Here is an 18,665-nt window from a genome sequence, read left to right on the forward strand (position 1 = left end):
AAAAACAATAAGGTTGCATCCTGTCCTAAGTGATATGGCCTCTAATATTTTCAGATAAAGAAACCACAAATCAAAAAACGATCACAGGGTAAATTAGAAATATTAAATACTTATACTGATAAAATGTACATTCCTTCTAAAAGTAGGAAAAACTTTCAAACTAATTTCTTTTAATCCTTCTGTTTAAGTAGATATTAATAGTTATCTTAGATATTCAATCTAGGCCCTTCTGAAGTGAAAACAGGGGTCCAGAGAAGCTAAATAATTTGGCCAACGTCACATATTAATATTATATGATCGCTTCCTGGTACTCCCTGCCACAGGGAGCAAGAACTCAGGTTACAGCAAACAGTACTCTAAGCGTCGGAGAAGGCAATGGCACCCCACTCCAGTACTCTTGCCTGGAAACTCTCATGGACGGAGGAGCCTGGTAGGCTGCAGTCCATGGGGTTGCTAAGAGTGGCACACGACTGAGTGACTTCACTTTCACTTTTCACTTTCATGCACTGGAGAAGGAAATGGCAACCCACTCCAGTGTTCTTGCCTGGAGAATCCCAGGGACGGGGGAGCCTGGTGGGCTGCTGTCTATGGGGTCGCACAGAGTCGGACAGAACTGAAGCAACTTAGCAGCAGCAGCAGCAGCACTCTAAGTGTGGTCTGCTGACCAGCAGCAACAGCACCACCAAGTGGCAGTTTGTTAGAAAAACGTCTCCTTGGGCCCACGTCTGCTCCATCACAATCTGCATTTTATTTTAGCAGATCCCCAGGTGATTTGTAGCAAACAAGTCTAAAAAGCACTGCATCATTACATGTGGTTCTCAAATGTTAGCATATATTAGAATCATCTGGAAGCTTGTTTAAAAAAAAACACTCCTGGGCATTGCTCCCAGACTTTCTGATTCAACAGGCCTGGGATGAGGCTCTACAATCTGCATCTCTAACAAGTTGCCAGGTGATGCTGATGCTGGTAGTGCTGGAGTCATATTTTGAGAACCACTGCCAAAGTGGTTCAATTTCAAAGCGGAACAGAACCTATTTATAATAATGGCTGCTCAATTAGAGATAAGTAGATTTCTAAATATAGGGAAGTTTTGCAGCCTAGAAACACATTTTCTCCTTCATTTCTGATAAAAATTTTTAAAACACATAGAATATCTGAGGTCCAGGTTCATAAAAATCAGTCAGAGCTTAGAGAGAGATGATGCAGAGCTTCCAGCACATAAGGATAAAGCCAAGACGGCAGAATGAGAAACAAACGTACACCCACCTATGGTCTTTCCTGATCCACAGCTACTGCCCTCACTCACTTCCCTGTATCAAGACAGACACGAGGTGCACCACCCAGCTACACTTATAAATAAGTAACACCACTTAGCTTCTCCCAGGGGGGCAATTTGTGTCTCCTGGGATACCTGTTTATCTTTTTCTCTTCTCCTATCAGAGCAGAACACACAGGACTACTAAACCAAAAATAAGGTACACAAGAGTCTCTCTTACAGTCATTATAATATGGTCCACACATTCCTTTTATTTCTGAAAAATGAAATCACAACTTTCAAAATTCTGATACAGCTAAAAAGGTCTAAACAATCATGGGCTTTTCAACAAAAAATGTCTCAACTATGGCTAAATTTTATAAACAAAGAGAAGCTTTAGAGAAATGCGTAATAATGCCAGGTCCCACTTCAGGAAAATTAAATCAGAATAACTTGGGAGAGAAGGATATTTTTTTTAAACTTCGTAAGTAATATACCTAAGGTGTTGATATAGTTGAGAGTCTCTGATTAAAAAAGAAAAGAAAAAGAGAAAAGAATCACCCAGTGAAATAAAAATATAGAAATAGTACTGGGAAGAAAAGCCAGGCTCTGAAAATCTTCTGACACCACAAAGATATTTTGCTGTGTTTTTAAAAATATTAATCAATACTTTAGACATTAATTCAACTTTGAGAATTATGCCTTAAGAAAAATTCTGAAACAAGCCTATTTTTATACCATAAATGATCTGAGAGTAAAAAACTAGAAAGATACTACATTCAGAAATCATGACAGCTGGAACTGAGCCATTCCCCTCTGCCATCACAAACCACCCCCAATGAGAATTAACTTAAATAACTTTGCCTCCCATCAGGTTTAAAAGGAGTGCCAAGTAGTGATCACTTGGTATTAAAAATCACTTTTGAGAAAGAAGTAAATTTTCAATGGACCTAATATATAAAAATTTTAATTTAACAATTTCAGTATCATTACAGCATGTCTTTCTGGAACAAGAATATCAAGAGCATTTTTTAGAATTACCTTCTTCCAATAGCTTCAATCTACTTGTCCAAAAGGAAACAACTTTTCTGATTAAGGGGCCATCATGTAAGCTAACATACCTATAAATTTTGAGTATCTCCATGATTCTACATAATTTCACTTGACATTCACATGACATTATCAACTCAATAGTATGAAAGATTTATTTTGAAGCAAAGATCAAATTATCTTAAATTCTGAAAGCTTCTATTTCAGACTTACTGTACTACAATTATATTCATAGCAGTTGAGCACACATAGTATGAAATTCATAAAATAATGTAAGGAGAATCAAACCTACCACAAGAGTATCCAAAGAATCAATCAGTGTCAGGGAAAATCTATGAAACAAGTATAGTGAGATACAAAACATTAGAATTCTGAATATTTGTATCCATGAACATATAAGACATTATCTGCATCCTACTGACTGACCGGAAGTTTCCATTATTCCATTAACTAGGACTTTCATGCATCTACAATACCATGTAATCTATGAAACACTAAAGGAAACTGAAAAGCCTTAACATCACATTTACATTAGGCATAACTACAAATCTTTCAAAGTGAACAGAAATATTCATTAGCTCTTTTAAAAGCAAGTAAAAGTTATTAATGCAACAACACCTTGTGTCAACAACTATATACATTCTAAAAGTCAAATTCATCTTAATAAACGACTCAACTTTTCACTGATCTAAGAAGTAAACTGATTAATACTGTACAAAAGATAACAAAAAGGAATAAAGGAATTTAATGTAATACTTAAAGCAGTCTTTGAAATTTAACCAATTCCCAGATACACAATTACACACTGCCTCTAAGATGCCTTAAGACTTGAGAACTTTGAGATGACATGCCCTTTGTTAATACTCACTTTCCCAAGGCATCATCAACATCACCCCGACTTGGCTCCTGGCCTCTAACCCGACCTCTGCAGGTCAAAGGCATGAGTTCATCTGCTGGGTAAGCATGTTCCTGCAAGGAAAGTCTTAGTGAGTCACTAAGGAAAGCAAAAAGAAAGTGCACATCTTTTAGAGAACATAACTTTTCAGTTTTTTTTTTTTTTAACAAAAATTAACCAAAAGTTTTACTATTCTTACAGTCCATGAAACCTTAAAAGAAAACTTTTTAGCTATAAATATGTACTTGTAAATACAAGAAAATATTTCCTTAAAACTGTAATAACAATCCATTTCCCCTCCACCCAATCTCACTTCCCAGAGAGATAACTGCTGTTACAACTGGCATTTATCGTTTCAGACCTATCCACACACATAGAAATACATGCACATACATCATTTAAAAATTTCACTTATAAATAGGTACTCATGCAATTTGTACACACTGTCCTAAAATGTGTTCACTTAAATCACACTGGGGTTTTTCATGCTGCAATTCTACAGATGTATTTTATTCTTTTTAATAACTGCATAGTGATAGTTTAATATTAACTAATATTATTGAGTACTTATGTTCTAAGCACTGTTCTATATATTTTAGTTTATTTATCATATAACCCTCTGAAACAAATTCCATTATTTCTGTTTTATAGATGAGAAAACTGAGGGCCGGAGAAATTAACTAAGCCTATGTCATGCAACCAGTAAATGATGGATCCAGAATGCAAATGTGGCAACCTGATTCCAGAGCCCACACACTTGATAGGACCTGCTCCTCATGGTATTCCAAAGTATGGGTACCGATGAACACGTAGGCCGAACTCAATTTTTTACTGTATAAACAATGCTTCAATAAACAGCTGTATGTCCATATCTCTGGTACATATGCTTGTATTCTATGGATTAAATCTCTGAAACCAGACCCAGTGGGTCAAAGGTATGGATATTTCATTTTTTCTGTGTTGTGCTTATCCAACTTATCCGTCATATCCAACTCTTTTTGACCTCATGGACTATAGCCCGCCAGGCTCCTCTGTCCAAGGGGATTCTCCAGGCAAGAATACTGGAGCGGGTTGCCAAGCCCTCCTCCACGGGATCGTCCCAACCCAGGGACTGAACCCAGGTCTCCCACATTGCCAGCAGATTCTTTACCGTCTGAGCCACCAGGGAAGCCCAAGAACACTAGAGTGGGTAGCCTATCCCTCTTCCAGGGGATCTTCCTGACCCAGGAAATCGTACCGGGGTCTCCTACATTGCAGGCAGACTCCTTATCAGCTGAGGTACCAAGGAAGCCCCTTCATTTTTGCTAGCTACTATCAAACTGAAGACAAAGATATACACTCTTAACAACACTCTCAGGCAATGATCAACAGTTTACATTTTGCCAATCTTCTGGATAAAAAATGGTATCTCAAGTTTCATTACAAATGAAGATAAACATCTTTTTGCATTAGCCACTGCTATTTCTTTTTAGAAATGTCTATTTATATCTTTGTTTATTTTCTATTGGTTGTCGGACTCCTTATACATTGCTATGTAAACATTTTTTCTATCTTTCCTTTGGCTTTTAACTTTGTTTACGGTACTTTTTACTTTAATCGTTAAATATGTAGTTAAATCTATTAGTCACTTCATGGTTTCTAAATTTGGGGCACGGTTAACAAGGCTATCTTGGGTCTCTGAAAACAGCACTCTTATAATTTTATTTTTTATACGTCTAGATATTTACTCCGTCTGGAATCTAATTTTGCTTATAAAGTGAAGTTGGGACGTACTTGTATTTGCTCCCCCAAATAGCTAATTTCCTAAATACCACTTTTTAAACAATTCATCCTTTCCCTAACAGCTTGAAATATAGCTTATAAAGTGTCTACATGAACACACGTTTTCATAGCCTCTACTTTGTTCTACAGACCTAGATCCTACTCCTATTGCCCTACAGACCTATTCGTTTTACAAACCTACTTCCTGCTTCAAAACCATTGTCTTAATCAGTCTTTGCAACATGCCTTGCTACTTGGTTAAGCAATTCACTCCCACCAGTTATTTTGCTCTAAATGTTCTTAATGAGTTTTTCAAGTTTACTCTTCTGGATAACTTTAAAATTTCCTTAAAATTCCATTGAAATTTTAATTGAAAGACTCTAAATTGGGGAGAATTGATATTTTTTTACCAATTGAATCTTCCTATCTAGGACTACTGTATCAATATACTAGTTCAAATCTTCTTTTATGAATTCAGTTTCCACCACAGGTCGCATATATTTCTTAATATTTCTTAATAGGTACTTTTTACTGAAATAGGTCGATGTACAAAATTATGTTAGTTTCGGGTGTACAACACAATGACTCACTAATAGGCATTTTATAGTTTGGCATACTATTGAGTAGTTTTTTTTTGGATGGACCACCATGACAGCATATGTCTAGCCTAAATGATAATGAAGCACACGCAAGAATCCTCCCTCTCGTCTACTACACAGTGAAATGTTATATAATTTTTAAAATTATTTTTAATACATAGCTAACCTAGATAGCATATTAAAAAGCAGAGACATCACTTTGCCAACAAAGGTCCATCTAGTCAAGGCTATGGTTTTTTCCATGGTCATGTATGGATGTGAGAACTGGACTATAAAGAAAGCTGAGCGCCAAAGAATGGATGCTTTTGAACTGTGGTGTCGGAGAAGACTCTTGAGAGTCCCCTGGACTGCAAGGAGATCCAACCAGTCCATTCTAAAGGAGATCAGTCTTGGGTGTTTATTGGAAGGACTGATGCTAAAGCTAAAACTCCAGTACTTTGGCCACCTCATGCGAAGAGCTGACTCACTGGAAAAAACCCCGATACTGGGAGGGATTGGGGGCAGGAGGAGAAGGGGACGACAGAGGATGAGATGGCTGGATGCCATCACCGACTCGATGGACGTGAGTTTGAGTGAACTCCGGGAATTGGTGATGGACAGGGACACCTGACGTGCTGCAGTTCATGGGGTCGCAAAGAGTCGGACATGACTAAGCAACTGAACTGAAATGAAGCTTGAAAATAAGAAACTTTCCAGTACCAAAACTGAACAGTGGAGTGAGAAGATGAAGCTGTATTGACCACAACATGGGCATTAGGAATAAAGACAGGCTTTAAAGGGAAATATGTTGACACATAACGTGTCGGAGAGTTGATGTTGTTGGCCCTCCATGCATGGCCATAGCCAATGAAGTAGGTTCTATAAGTTGAATAGTTGCTTCAATGAAATTGGACGAGAACATCTCCAATTACTTGGCTGCACATCTTAGAAAAGGAGAGAAACAAGAAAAGCTTGCTAAACTTTATACTCTTTAACCAGAGGACTGTCCCTAAAAGAGTCCCCCAAAATTAATAAAATGTGACTATAAGAAACATTTAGAAGCGAGAATCACTGTATTACATATTTCAATTTTAGTTAATACTTACTGACTACCTGACAAGGATAACAGGATTAATATACTTACCCTTTTCCCTAACTTGGGATTTTTATCAATTGTATTATTATAAACAGTTTTCACTTTGCATGTTTTCACTATACCCACACAAATTGAGATTCACAATTTAAACTTTCAGCAACATGGTTCAAATTCCAGGTACCATTGTACTTTTAAATAATTGCACAGAATGCAAACTGAAGTGCCAGTTCTTCAATCCACAAATCACTACATAAATACCAGATGCTTCTTGTGATCAGTGATCAACCACATAACTTCTTTCGAAGTGGAACTAGTGATTGATCACTGTGTATTTTTTAGTTCAGACAGCAAGCATGAAGTCATATGTCTCCTTGTCACCTAGTGATAATCCTACATGACAGTTTGACAGTTTATAAAAATAGATAATCAAAAGAGGAAATTAACCAATGAGGATGAAAGCTCACAAAGAAATGAAAAGTAGAAACACTGAAGGTGAAATTCACATTGAACATGAAAGATATTACAGAAGAAACAGCTGCCATGGAACGTTGATACTGCTGTCACTGAAGCAGTATCTAGATATGCAGCCAGAGGAATTCGGTGAAGGACAAATTATCCACATAGATGAAAAAAAGTGGTTGTGACATAAAAATGCCTGCAGAAATTTCATGACACAGAGGGAAAAGGATAAAATTTTTGAAGTGGGCCCAAATTTCGGAAATTTCTGAATCTACTACACCAGATATAGCAGAGACTTATGTCGTATCTTAAGTCATAAAACAAGAAGGTGGAAAGCAAGGCGAGTCCTGTTCTAACATCTCTTAGTGAGGTTTTTTACAAAGAAATAATACTTCAATTCCAAAGTCTCTAATATTTTGACTAATAGTACACTAAATATTAGTTTTAGCTATTTCAAAAATTTCTCTGTACATTTATAACTATCAGAAAGAAAATTTTAAATGCTTTGACAAAGATTTTTTTTTAAAGGTTTATAACATTTATAGTCTGGTCTGGAATTGTAATTTCCCCAGTTGCTACTGTTAGAGTTCTACTTAACTGGAGTCAACGCACACCACTTTTCTTTGGCATCTCCATTCCTGTTTTTATCTCTTGGGTGCCTGGACTTTGTCCTCAGGTAAGTTATTTTTGTTTACTTTAAAATAGCATCATCGATACTGTTATTTCTGGATTAAGCTGGCTCTTGCCTTACACTTGAAGAACAATTCAAATAATTATAAAATGCCTGAAACATATTTTCTCTCCTTTAGAAGTTTGAAAATACTATTCCACTCTTCTTGCATTCATGAAATAGCACCATGGCAAAGTTTCTAAGACTACTCTGATCCTTCATACCTTGAATATGACTTGCTCCTCCTATGCCTGTATGCCCATATGATTCTTAATCCTAAAAATTCAGCAAAAATATTCCTGATCCCCAATGTCCAACTCTATCCTCCTGCCTCTCACTTAATTATCTAGATTCCAAACTCATTACCATGTTTGCAGCAAAAAAAAAAAAGAGGTCAGGAACACTACACAGATGGTCACACAAAAGGAAAGACCAAAACAAAAAAATTAGACTAAACACAAAAAGACTTGCAGCCTGCAATCCTTCAGGTTATTTTAAAAACTTCGGTGTTCTACAATGATTTATTTCCTGAGGAAAGGATTCCAGGTAACAAATGCTTTGATATAATTAGAATCCACATGCAGCTACCAAATTCTGAATTCAATATTTTATAATTTTAATATTATATATATATTAGTAAAATTCCTAACTACTTTTGCATGTGGCTTTGAGATGTCAAGTTTCTAACTACTTTTTAATTCGAACAGAACCATGATTTACCAAAATGCACAATATTTTTAAAGCTTTATAGTTTTATATTTAACACATATAAAAAACACTTAGAAGTAACTCAAGTAACATGTTTTAAAACTTGCTTATGTATTTTGAAAGATACTACATAAGAGATCATTCAAATGTTAATTTGATTATAAAGAGCTCTTTTTAAATGGCTGCTTAGAAAGCTTAATAATACTATTTTTAGGGTTTTGCAAAACACATACACAATCACCTGTTATCTGAAATTAAATATGAAACTCAAACCCTAAGCTTATCCAGGTAAGAAAAATATTATTAGTAACTGAAAACCAGAATAATCAAATAAGAGAGCTTTGAACCAGGTGTAAAAATACTTTATGTCCCCCAGTTTCAACATTAAGGTTAGAAACAAAACCACAGCCTTTTCTTCTGGTTGACCACAGAGCAGACTACAGTTGGTTTGCGCAAGTTCAGAGCAAGGCATGTGCCCATGTGCTTAGTCACTCGGCCATGTCCAACTCTTGGCCACCCTGCCAGGCTCCTCCGTCCACAGGATTCTCCAGGCAAGAACACTGGAGTGGGTTGCTATGCCCTCCTCCAGGGGATCTTCCTAACCCAGGGATGAAACCCAGGTCTCCCCAGTTGCAGGCAGATTCTTTACCGCCTGAGCCACCAGGGAATCATAAAGCAAACTACAGTTAATTTGCATAATTTCACAGCAATCCATACATGGCAAATAAACAGCATGCACGGCATTACACTTCAAACACTCTGGCTAACTCAGGTTACAGTGATTCTTTCTCTTCAATGTATTGTCAGAACAAAGGATAAGGATTTTCATACTGCTATGACTAACAGCCAGGAAAAAAAAAAACAAAAACCTTTAAAAATATCACTAAAAATAAAACTCAGGTGATAAAAGTCCTATATCAATTAAGTATTGATAGAACATGTGCTTAGCTAAAAGCAAGAGCAAAAACAAAACAAAACACAGTAGACTCTCCGCATCAAATTCTAAATTTACCAGCATTTTGATACAACTGCTTCAAAACACTCCAATCAGGGACTTCCTTTGTGGCTCAGTGGTAAAGAATCCACCTGTCAATGCAGGAGGCATGGGTTTAATCCCTGATCTGGGAAAGATCCCACATTCCATGGAGCAACTCAGCCTGTAGGCCACCACTATCCGGCTATAGCCCGGAAATCGCAACTGCTGAAGCCTGCGAACCCTAGAGCCTGTGCTCCACAACGAGAGGCCACAGCAGTGAGAGGCCCGAGCACTGCAACTAGTGTAGCCCCTGCTCTTCACAACTAGAGAAAAGCCCGAGTGGTACCAAGGACCCAGTGCAGCGAAAAAATAAGCAAACACAATTTTAAAACACTCAAGTCAGGACTTTTCTGCTGGTCAAGTGGTTGAGAATCCGCCTGCCAATGCAGGGAACGTGGGTTCGATCCCTGGTCCGGGAAGATTCCATATGCCTCAGGACAACTAAGGTCGTGTGCCACAACCACTAAGCCCACGTGCTGCAACTATGGAGCCCGTGCCCTAGAGCCTGTGCTCTGCAACAAGAGAAGCTGCCAGAATGAGAAGCCCTCAGACTGAAATGAAGAGCAGCCCCACTCACTGCAACTAGAGACAGCCTGCGCAGCAACAAAGACCTAGCACAGCCATAAATAAATACATAATTTAAAAAAAAACAAAACACTCAAACCAAAGCAGCATCCAAACTGACTTTTCGGTAAAGCCAATTCCAGAAACTAGCCAAAGGGAAGAGACTTTACTCTACTAAAATCAATAATAAGACAAAAGTACTGTTTATTTATAATAGTGAGCTGCTGAAGACACCAAATCTATTTAATTCCCCATAAAATTATATACATTTTAAATTTTTTATTCCAGATCCTTAAACACCTCACCTCCCTTCTTGAGGCAGGTAAGATATTCCTTCCTAAAACAAAAACTAAATTATATCTAATGAACCATCTATTATATACAGATAGCATATGCTAGTTACTGACTGAACTTACATAATTTTTCAGTTCTCTTTTCATCCCAAATCAAATATTCCTTTTCCCTTTTGTTCACTAATTATACTCACTAAGCCATGTTTCAGGTGTTTAGGATTCCATTTATCTAAACTATTAAATTATTAATACTTCTACCCTGAACATATGGTCCTTTGAATACTATATTTTATGAAATGTTTCTCAGCACTGAGGAGAAATAAGTAACAAAACTGCAGTTATCTGATAAGATTTTAAATTAAGCACAGAGTAGAATGCTGGCAAGCTTTAGAAGTCTGCACTGAAAATAAGAACAAAAGTTTCCAAATTCTTCAATATATGTTAATCAATTTGGTTTGATCAATGATAAAATAAACTGAACTTAAGAAATAATATTACATGGAATAAATGATAATAAATAATAATGTTGTAATGAAATAAAGTCCTGCTACCAATAGATATTTTTAGCAAGATTATTATCAATAATGCAGAAAAAGTATTTGACAAAATTTAATAAATAACCTGTGATGATGAAAATTCTCAGCAAGGTAGAAACAGAAAGGAACTGAATATAGAGCATCTATGAAAAACCCACAGCTAATATCATACTTAACAGGGAAAGGCTAACTGCTTTTCTCACAAGATTAGGAGTAAGACAAGGATCTCACACTTCTTTTCAACATCATACAAGAAGTCCTAGCTACTGCTCTAAGAAAAAATAAAAGGTATTTAGTTTGGAGGAAGAAGGAAAAATCTTTTTTTGCAGATCACATGACTGACCATGCAGGAAACCTTACAGAATCTACCAAAAAAGCTACTAGAAATCATATGTGAATTTAGCAAGGATCTCAAGTTATCAGAAAAAGTTGTATTTCTGTATGACATCAATGGACAACTGGGAATTAAAATTTGAAAGACTATAATTTATAAGAGCATTAAAAATATGAAATACTTATAAATAAATTTAACAAGAGATGTGCAAGACCTGTACACTGCAAAGTACAAAACACTGCTAACGTTAAGAACTAAATAAATGTACAAAGACACAATCTTTATGGATTAAAAGACTTGATACTATTAAGAAGTCAAACGCTCCAAACTGATGTATAGATTTCAATATAATCCCAATCAGTATCTCCATAGGCTATATTTTTTTTTAGAAATTGACAATGATTCCAAAATTTACATGAAAATGCAAAATATCTAAAATATTCAAAACAATTTTGAAAAAACAAAGCTGAAAGACTTACACTGCCTGATTTCAGGGCTTACTATGACCTTAATTCAAGACTGATACAGATGGACTAACAGATATTTAGATCAGTGGGAAAAAAGATACAGAGTTTAGAAATAGACCCAAGCATATAAAGTTAACTGATTCTACAAAGGTGCCAAAGTAATTCCGTGGGACAAGGATACTCTTTTCAACAAACAGTGCTAGAATAATGGGGATAACCACAAAGAAAAAAATATAAACAAAGCTTTACCTCACACCACATATACAAACATTAACTCAGAATGAGTAGTAGATCTCACTGAAAAAGCTAAAATCAGTAAAACACCTAGAAGAAAATAGGAAAATCTTTGTGACTCTGGGCTAGGCAAATATTTTTTTAGGTAGGGTATAAAAGACTTAAGTCATAAAAGAAAAAGAATAAATTGGACTTGGTCACAAGTTAAAATATTTATACTTCAAAAGACATTAAGAAAATTAAAAGGCAAAGTACATTGGGAAGAAAATATTTGTTAAAACATACATATGATAAAGGATTAATATCTAGAAAATCATGTATCTCTTATGACTCAGTTATAACAGGACAAATGACCTGATTTTAAAATAGCAAGAGATTTGAACAGATGTTTCACCAAAAAAAGATATACTAAACATATGGAAAGATTTTCAACATCATTAGTCATCAGGAAAAATAAAACTAAAATCACAACAAAATACCACTACACACCCACTAGAATAGCTAAAATTAAAAAGACTGAAAATACCAAGTGTTGGAGAAGATGTGGAGTAACTAAAACTCTTAAATTGCTCATGAGGAATGCAATATGTTACAGCCACTTTAGAAAAGTCTGGCAGTTTCCTATAAAAAGTTAAATTTACCCTTCCCATACAACCCAGCAATCCCACTCCTAAGTATGAAAATGAATGTCCACATAAAAATCTGCATTCTCAAATTCACAGCAATCTTTTAATAAGAGCCAAAGACTAGAATCATTCTAAATATTTATCAACTGGTGAATGGTGTTTTGCCAAATCAACAAATACTACTGAGCAATAAGTAGGAACTATAATATCTCCAACAACATGGACAAATCTCAAAAGCATCACACTATGGGAAAGAATGTGAACCAAAATACTACATACATATTCTAAGATGCCACTAATATTGAAGTCCTAGGAAAGGGAAAACTGGTGACAAAGACCAGATCACAACGGTTGCCAGAGGTCAGAGGTGGAGAAAAGGAACTGATTGCATAGGAGCATGAGAAAGCTTCGGGTGTGTGTGTGGGGGGGGGGGGGGGGACGGAAATGTTCTGTATCATAAACGTGGTGGCAGTTAAATAACTGTGTACAACTGTACAACACAGAACCATGCATTTGAAATCGGAAATTCTTTTGCCTGTAAATTCTACCTAAATATATAGGAAGATGTGGTTCTATTGAGTCAAAATCCTACAGAGTATCACAGTATGATTTAAGAAACAAACAAACAAAAAAACCTATGAGAAGACACTATAGAATTTAAGTCACTTTGGCAGTTTTTTTAGAATGTTCTAAAAGTAGAGGCCAAGGAACAATGATTAATAAAAGGTAGTCCTATAATCGCTTACACACAAAAATTGCACATACACATGTATTTGTGTCTTCCCTCCTCCCAACCATTAATGCCACTTTTAAACTTATTTATTTATAGAATTACTCTTTTTGATTAAGAAACTATCAAAAAGAAACACTGGTACAGTTTCAAATGAAAATATGAAAAAGTTCTGAAGATGGATGGTGATATTTGCAGAACAATGTGAACATAATGACGTACACTTAAAAAGGGTTTAAATGGCAAAATTTTATGTATATTTTAACACAATGAAAAACGTTTTTTAAAAATCAGGAAAAAATATTTCTAAGAAAGCTTACACAAATCTGGAAATTCATAAGAAGTTACATTTTAAAACAGTTCCTTTTGTTTAAAGGATAAATACTGATTTTTCTTTGAACTGTGCACTCACGAAGATGAAGTAAAATGAAGTCACTCAGCCATGTCTGACTCTTTGCAATCCCACGGACTGAAGCCTACCAGGCTCCTCCATCCATGGGATTTTCTGGTCAAGAGTACTGGAGTGGGATGCCATTTCCTTCTCCAGAAGATCTTCCTGACCTAGGGACTGAACCTGGGTCTCCCGCATTGCAGGCAGATGCTTTACCAACTGAGCTATCAGGGAAGCTCATGCCCTCACGAAAGCAAGCTTGAAAGTGAATAGGTATGATGCTCCTAGCTAAAGGAAACTGTGCTACTGTGCTTACCAACTCTTTCAGAATTGATTTATAATGTTTAGGTCTCTACCAAGGTAGTTTCTGTTTATAAAAGTTGATAACTGAGTTGTCTATAGTCAACAGGAAAAACATTAGAAGACAGAGATCATCAGATCAGGGAGCTCAGATCCAAAACAGTTCTGTATTTGGTGGCCTAAATACATGTATTTTGTCATCTAATTTAGTCTGCAGACTGGCCTCAGCACAAATACTAAAAACAAGCTAATAGAAGCCCTAAAGTGTCTGTGGTCAAAGGTTAAATAAGGTCGCGCAAGAACTGCCAAAAAACACATCTAATTTCATTTTATTTGGGGAAAAAAGGAAGTCATCTGTGCAATTCACTGTGGATAAACCGCAGTTTGACTGAGGCTAGAGATCTGTCAAGTACATTCGTTATAATTGTTAGTATTTATGCTACTGTGTGCTTAGTTGCTCAGTTGTGTCCTACTCTTTGTGACCCCATGGACTGCAGCCCACCAGGCTTCTCTGTCCATGGAATTCTCAAGGCAAGAACACTGGAGTGGGTAGTCATTTCCTTCTCCAGGGAAATCTTCCCAACCCGAGGACTGAACCCAGGTCTCCTGCATTGCAGGCAGATTCTTTACAATTTGAGCCACCAGGGAAGCTCCTTATGATGCTGAGATAGCCCCAAATAATATTCTTAGTTGATAGAATGCATGTGTTCAAAGCCTCTTGAGTCGTGTCTCTTTGTGACCTTATGGACTGTAGCCCGCCAGGCTCCTCTCTGTCCATGGAATTCTCAAGGCAAGAATACTGGAGTGGGTTGCCATGCCCTCCTCCACAGGATCTTCTCAACCCAGGGATCAAACCCAAGTCTCCTACATTGTGGATTCTTTACCATCTGAGCCACCAAGAAAGCCCAAGAATACTGGAGTAGGTAGCCTATTCCCTCTCCAAAGGATCTTTCCGAGTCAGGCAATCAAACCAGGGTCTTCTGTGTTGCAGATGGATTCTTTACCAGCTGCGCTACCAATTGATAAAATCAGAAAAGCCTTGGATGTAACACCAGAAAAGTCTTGGATGTAACACAAAGATTTAGTAATCTACCTAAGGCTGGCAGGGCATTGTTATTGAAAAATAACATTACTAGAACCTGGGGAATCATAAAGAAAAACAAAGTTCAAAGACGGCATGCCTCGAACAGGAAAGAATGAGTGTGTTTGAAGAAAGTTCTATGCACCATCTAGGGAAGAAGTTCTGAGTTAAAGCCTCGATAAATTTTAGGAGGGCCATTTCAATCTCAGGTAGACAATGAATTGCTAGTAGCCACGATGACAGCGGCAGTAGCTGGTAGCAGTAAACACGCAGTGCTTCCTGTCTGCTGGACACAAATTCCAAGTACTTTAATTATATTAAGTTGCTTAATCTTTAAAACATTGTGAGGCAGGCAAACCATTTGAGAGAGATGAAGAAACAGGTTCAGGGAGATGAGGTAACTTTCCCATTGTAACCCAGCTGGTGGGTGGCAGAGCTACCGCAGGGTATCCTGCTCCATTTCCAGAGTTTATGCTCTTAATATTATTACGCTTGTCTTTGGAAAATAACATTGTTTTCCCAGAACCAAGAAAGTTAAAAGAATTGCTGTAATTGTATACTAGACTGGAGAGTAATATTTTTTAAATCTAGTAAGAAATGAAAAGTTTTCAACATTTATTAAAAGCCATTTTAGCACAGAAGGCAACTGACTATAGCAAACAGAGTTGTACAACCCCAAATTTACCATTAGCGTATACTTTTAATAAAATTTATTAAACAATTTCTGATTTTAAAAGGTAAAGATATATCACAGTAATCAAATGCAAAAAAAAAAATCATTTGATTATACCTTCGTAAGAATTCAAGTCAGTGCTTTCAAGAACAAAAAAAACATTTATGTACCAGGTATGATGTTAGCTGGGCTTCCCTGGTAGCTCTGCCTGCAATGCAACAGACCTAAGTTTGATCCCTGGGTCAGGAAGTTCCTTAGAGAAGAGAATGGCTACCCACTCAAGTATTCCTGCCTGGAGAATTCCACAGAGGAGGCTGGCACACTACAGTCCACGGGGTCACAGAGTTGGACACAACTAAGCAACTAACATTTTCACTTCATTTTTTCATGATGCTAGTTAAATATAGGACATATAGAAGATCAATTTATTAAAAAGTAAAGAAAATGGCCCTGTGATCTCAAAAATCTTATCCTCTACAATAATCCTTTGTACTCATCCCCATTTTTCATAGGAAGACACTGCTCAAGGGGGTTAAATGATCTGTTTAAGGTCCAAGCTAAATAACTGACATAGGATTTGAACTCAAACCCATCTAACTCCAAAATCTATATATACTTTTACTTTATAACAAGCTAATAGTGTTTCTGAGTATAGGAACCAGAAAAAAATTACAACTGACTTCATATAACCAGTACAAAGTACCTGGTCTCTGTTTAACATTTTAGAACCATTTCATGTTAGCTGAGAGCTTGAAAAGGGGAAGTGTGAATTCTAGACCAAATCTTGGGTTACAGACCTCACACAGTTTGAGCACAGCACAAGTACACTGCAAGAGTCACTCATGTCATAAAATAGTTGAACATTTTAAAACACATATTGCAGTGGACTGCAGATGGGTGTGACTCCACTGGAAAAATGGAGGGCGAGGGGTGTTAATTCCAAGAGTTTCTGGTCTTTGGAACTGAAATCCCTGTCCTTTAGATCTTGCAGGCAGATGACTATAATAAAAGTTATCCAGTAAGGGTCCATAAATAAGAACTGGACCAGGAAGTCTTCTGAGGGCTGCCATTGGTAGCTGCTCTGTCAGAAACTCATTTCTACGATAGGAAAAAATGTACTGATGTAACTTTCAGCTGTTTACCTAATAAGGAACAAAATGTTAAAGATATTGTGCTTCACAAAAGACGACCCTATTCACAGTGAGATGTACTGAACTAATCCAGCTGTATAACATCTTATTCAACTTTGGAACTAAAGCTGACACGGCTTAGGTTTGAAGATGTAACCTAGATCCACCTGGCCACCCTAAAACTATTAGCTTAGAGAAAATTATGCTTTGCCCAAACTGAATTAACCAGGGATAAATGATTTTGAAAGAAATGTTAGGGAATGGCTGAGTCTTGAGAAATGAATTCAAAACTGTGTTTTCAACATGGTTAAAAACACCCAGAACTTCATCACCATTATATCCTAAAAACATTTAAGAACTCAGTATGTACTCTTAAAAGCTGTACAATACAGAAGGGAATAAGAATTATCAAATGTAAGACAAGCTTAAAAAATTTTTTTAATGTATAAAAGCATATGTACTTACATGTTCATAAAGATAATGTAAACATATGAAGATATTTGGGTAACAGAAAAATGGATTCAGAATCAGTTGAAAAACACAGCAGAATCAATTAAACTTAGTTCTTTGCCAAACTTTCTCCAACTACATTTATAGGCCTTAATCATAGAAGATATGCTGACATAACAATTACTTCATAAGAAGTAATTCTCAGAATAATCTGATTAAACTCATCAAAATTACACAAATTTACTTGTAAAATTGTCTTTCAAACTCTAAAATTTGCTGGCTAGTTATCTTTTAAAAATTATTATGATTCTTTTTTTTTGCATTTTAAGATCATCTTATGGGGGGGGGGCAAGACATCACGGGGCGGGGGCAGCTACAAATGCCCTTCCCCACTTCCTAGCCCTGTACTATTTAATTAAAATTAAATTTTTAATTGTGGTAGAAATCATGGAACATAAACTTTACAGTTTTTTAAGCATAAGTTTAGCAACATTAAGTATATTCACTACTGTGCAACAGGTCTCCAGAACATGTTTTGCTTTGCAAAACTAAACTTGTTATTTCACTCAAGTGAGCACTAAGGCATTTTAAAATAATATGGACCAGCATATATAGAAGGCAAAATATGTTCAAATCAAGGCCCACTGTGAGGATATCATTTGGACAGAAACTAGATGACAGTCTGACTCTCTGAAAGTAATGGTTTTCTTCATAACGTGAATATAGTAATTCTCTAAATACTTTTTTGTTTAGTTAACAGAAGCATTTCCCTTAAGGCAAAGATAACATCTTACTCATGTTTATATTTACCATATATAACTATACAAACTATTTAATACACACCATTGATAGCATCAAAGGAACTATCTAAATATAGTTTCATAATCTAATTAAATTTATTCTTACCTATTCAATATATTGGTTCTCTAAGAACCACTATCAGGAATACCCTGTTATCCTACGTTCACACTATTTTTCAAAATTTCCTTTAAAAATGAAGAAAATTAAATTTATTAATTCAAGTTGTAAAATTCCCAGTTGGCTGCACTCACATAATAATCAGCTCACATAAATGGTATATAAAGATAGGCTTTCTACTTACCATATAGTTACCATAAGCATGATCAAACATTTCCAGTACTTGATTCCTAATTTTAAAAGAGCAGAAATGGGAAAAAGTTAAATATATTCTACTTAATGTCTTTCAAAAAGTTAATGCTCCTTCATAAACATATACCAACAAAAAACAAAAGAAATATTTAGTTAGGAAGGAATATAAACAGAGTCAGGAAATAGACCCGTGTTAGCAGACAAGCTTTCATGAATCACACAGAGCTAGGCCAACCT

The 18,665-nt window shown here is 36.2% G+C and overlaps 1 protein-coding gene across 8 annotated transcripts in view; it reads right to left on the bottom strand.

Annotated features, from left to right (window-relative positions):
• The window catches only part of EDEM3 (ER degradation enhancing alpha-mannosidase like protein 3), a 69,239-nt gene that overhangs the window by 45,549 nt on the left and 5,025 nt on the right, over positions 1–18,665 (bottom strand). For all 8 annotated transcript variants that reach the window (XM_018060717.1, XM_018060718.1, XM_018060716.1 and 5 more), the window contains exons 2-4: positions 18,421–18,466; positions 3,175–3,275; positions 2,599–2,638 (exon numbers count right to left, since the gene is read on the bottom strand). In XM_018060717.1, coding sequence (XP_017916206.1) covers positions 2,599–2,638; positions 3,175–3,275; positions 18,421–18,466 — 187 coding nt within the window. The remainder of the gene's footprint in view (positions 1–2,598; positions 2,639–3,174; positions 3,276–18,420; positions 18,467–18,665) is intronic.

Source organism: Capra hircus, chromosome 16, assembly GCF_001704415.2.
Source record: "Capra hircus breed San Clemente chromosome 16, ASM170441v1, whole genome shotgun sequence".
NCBI lineage: Eukaryota > Metazoa > Chordata > Mammalia > Artiodactyla > Bovidae > Capra > Capra hircus.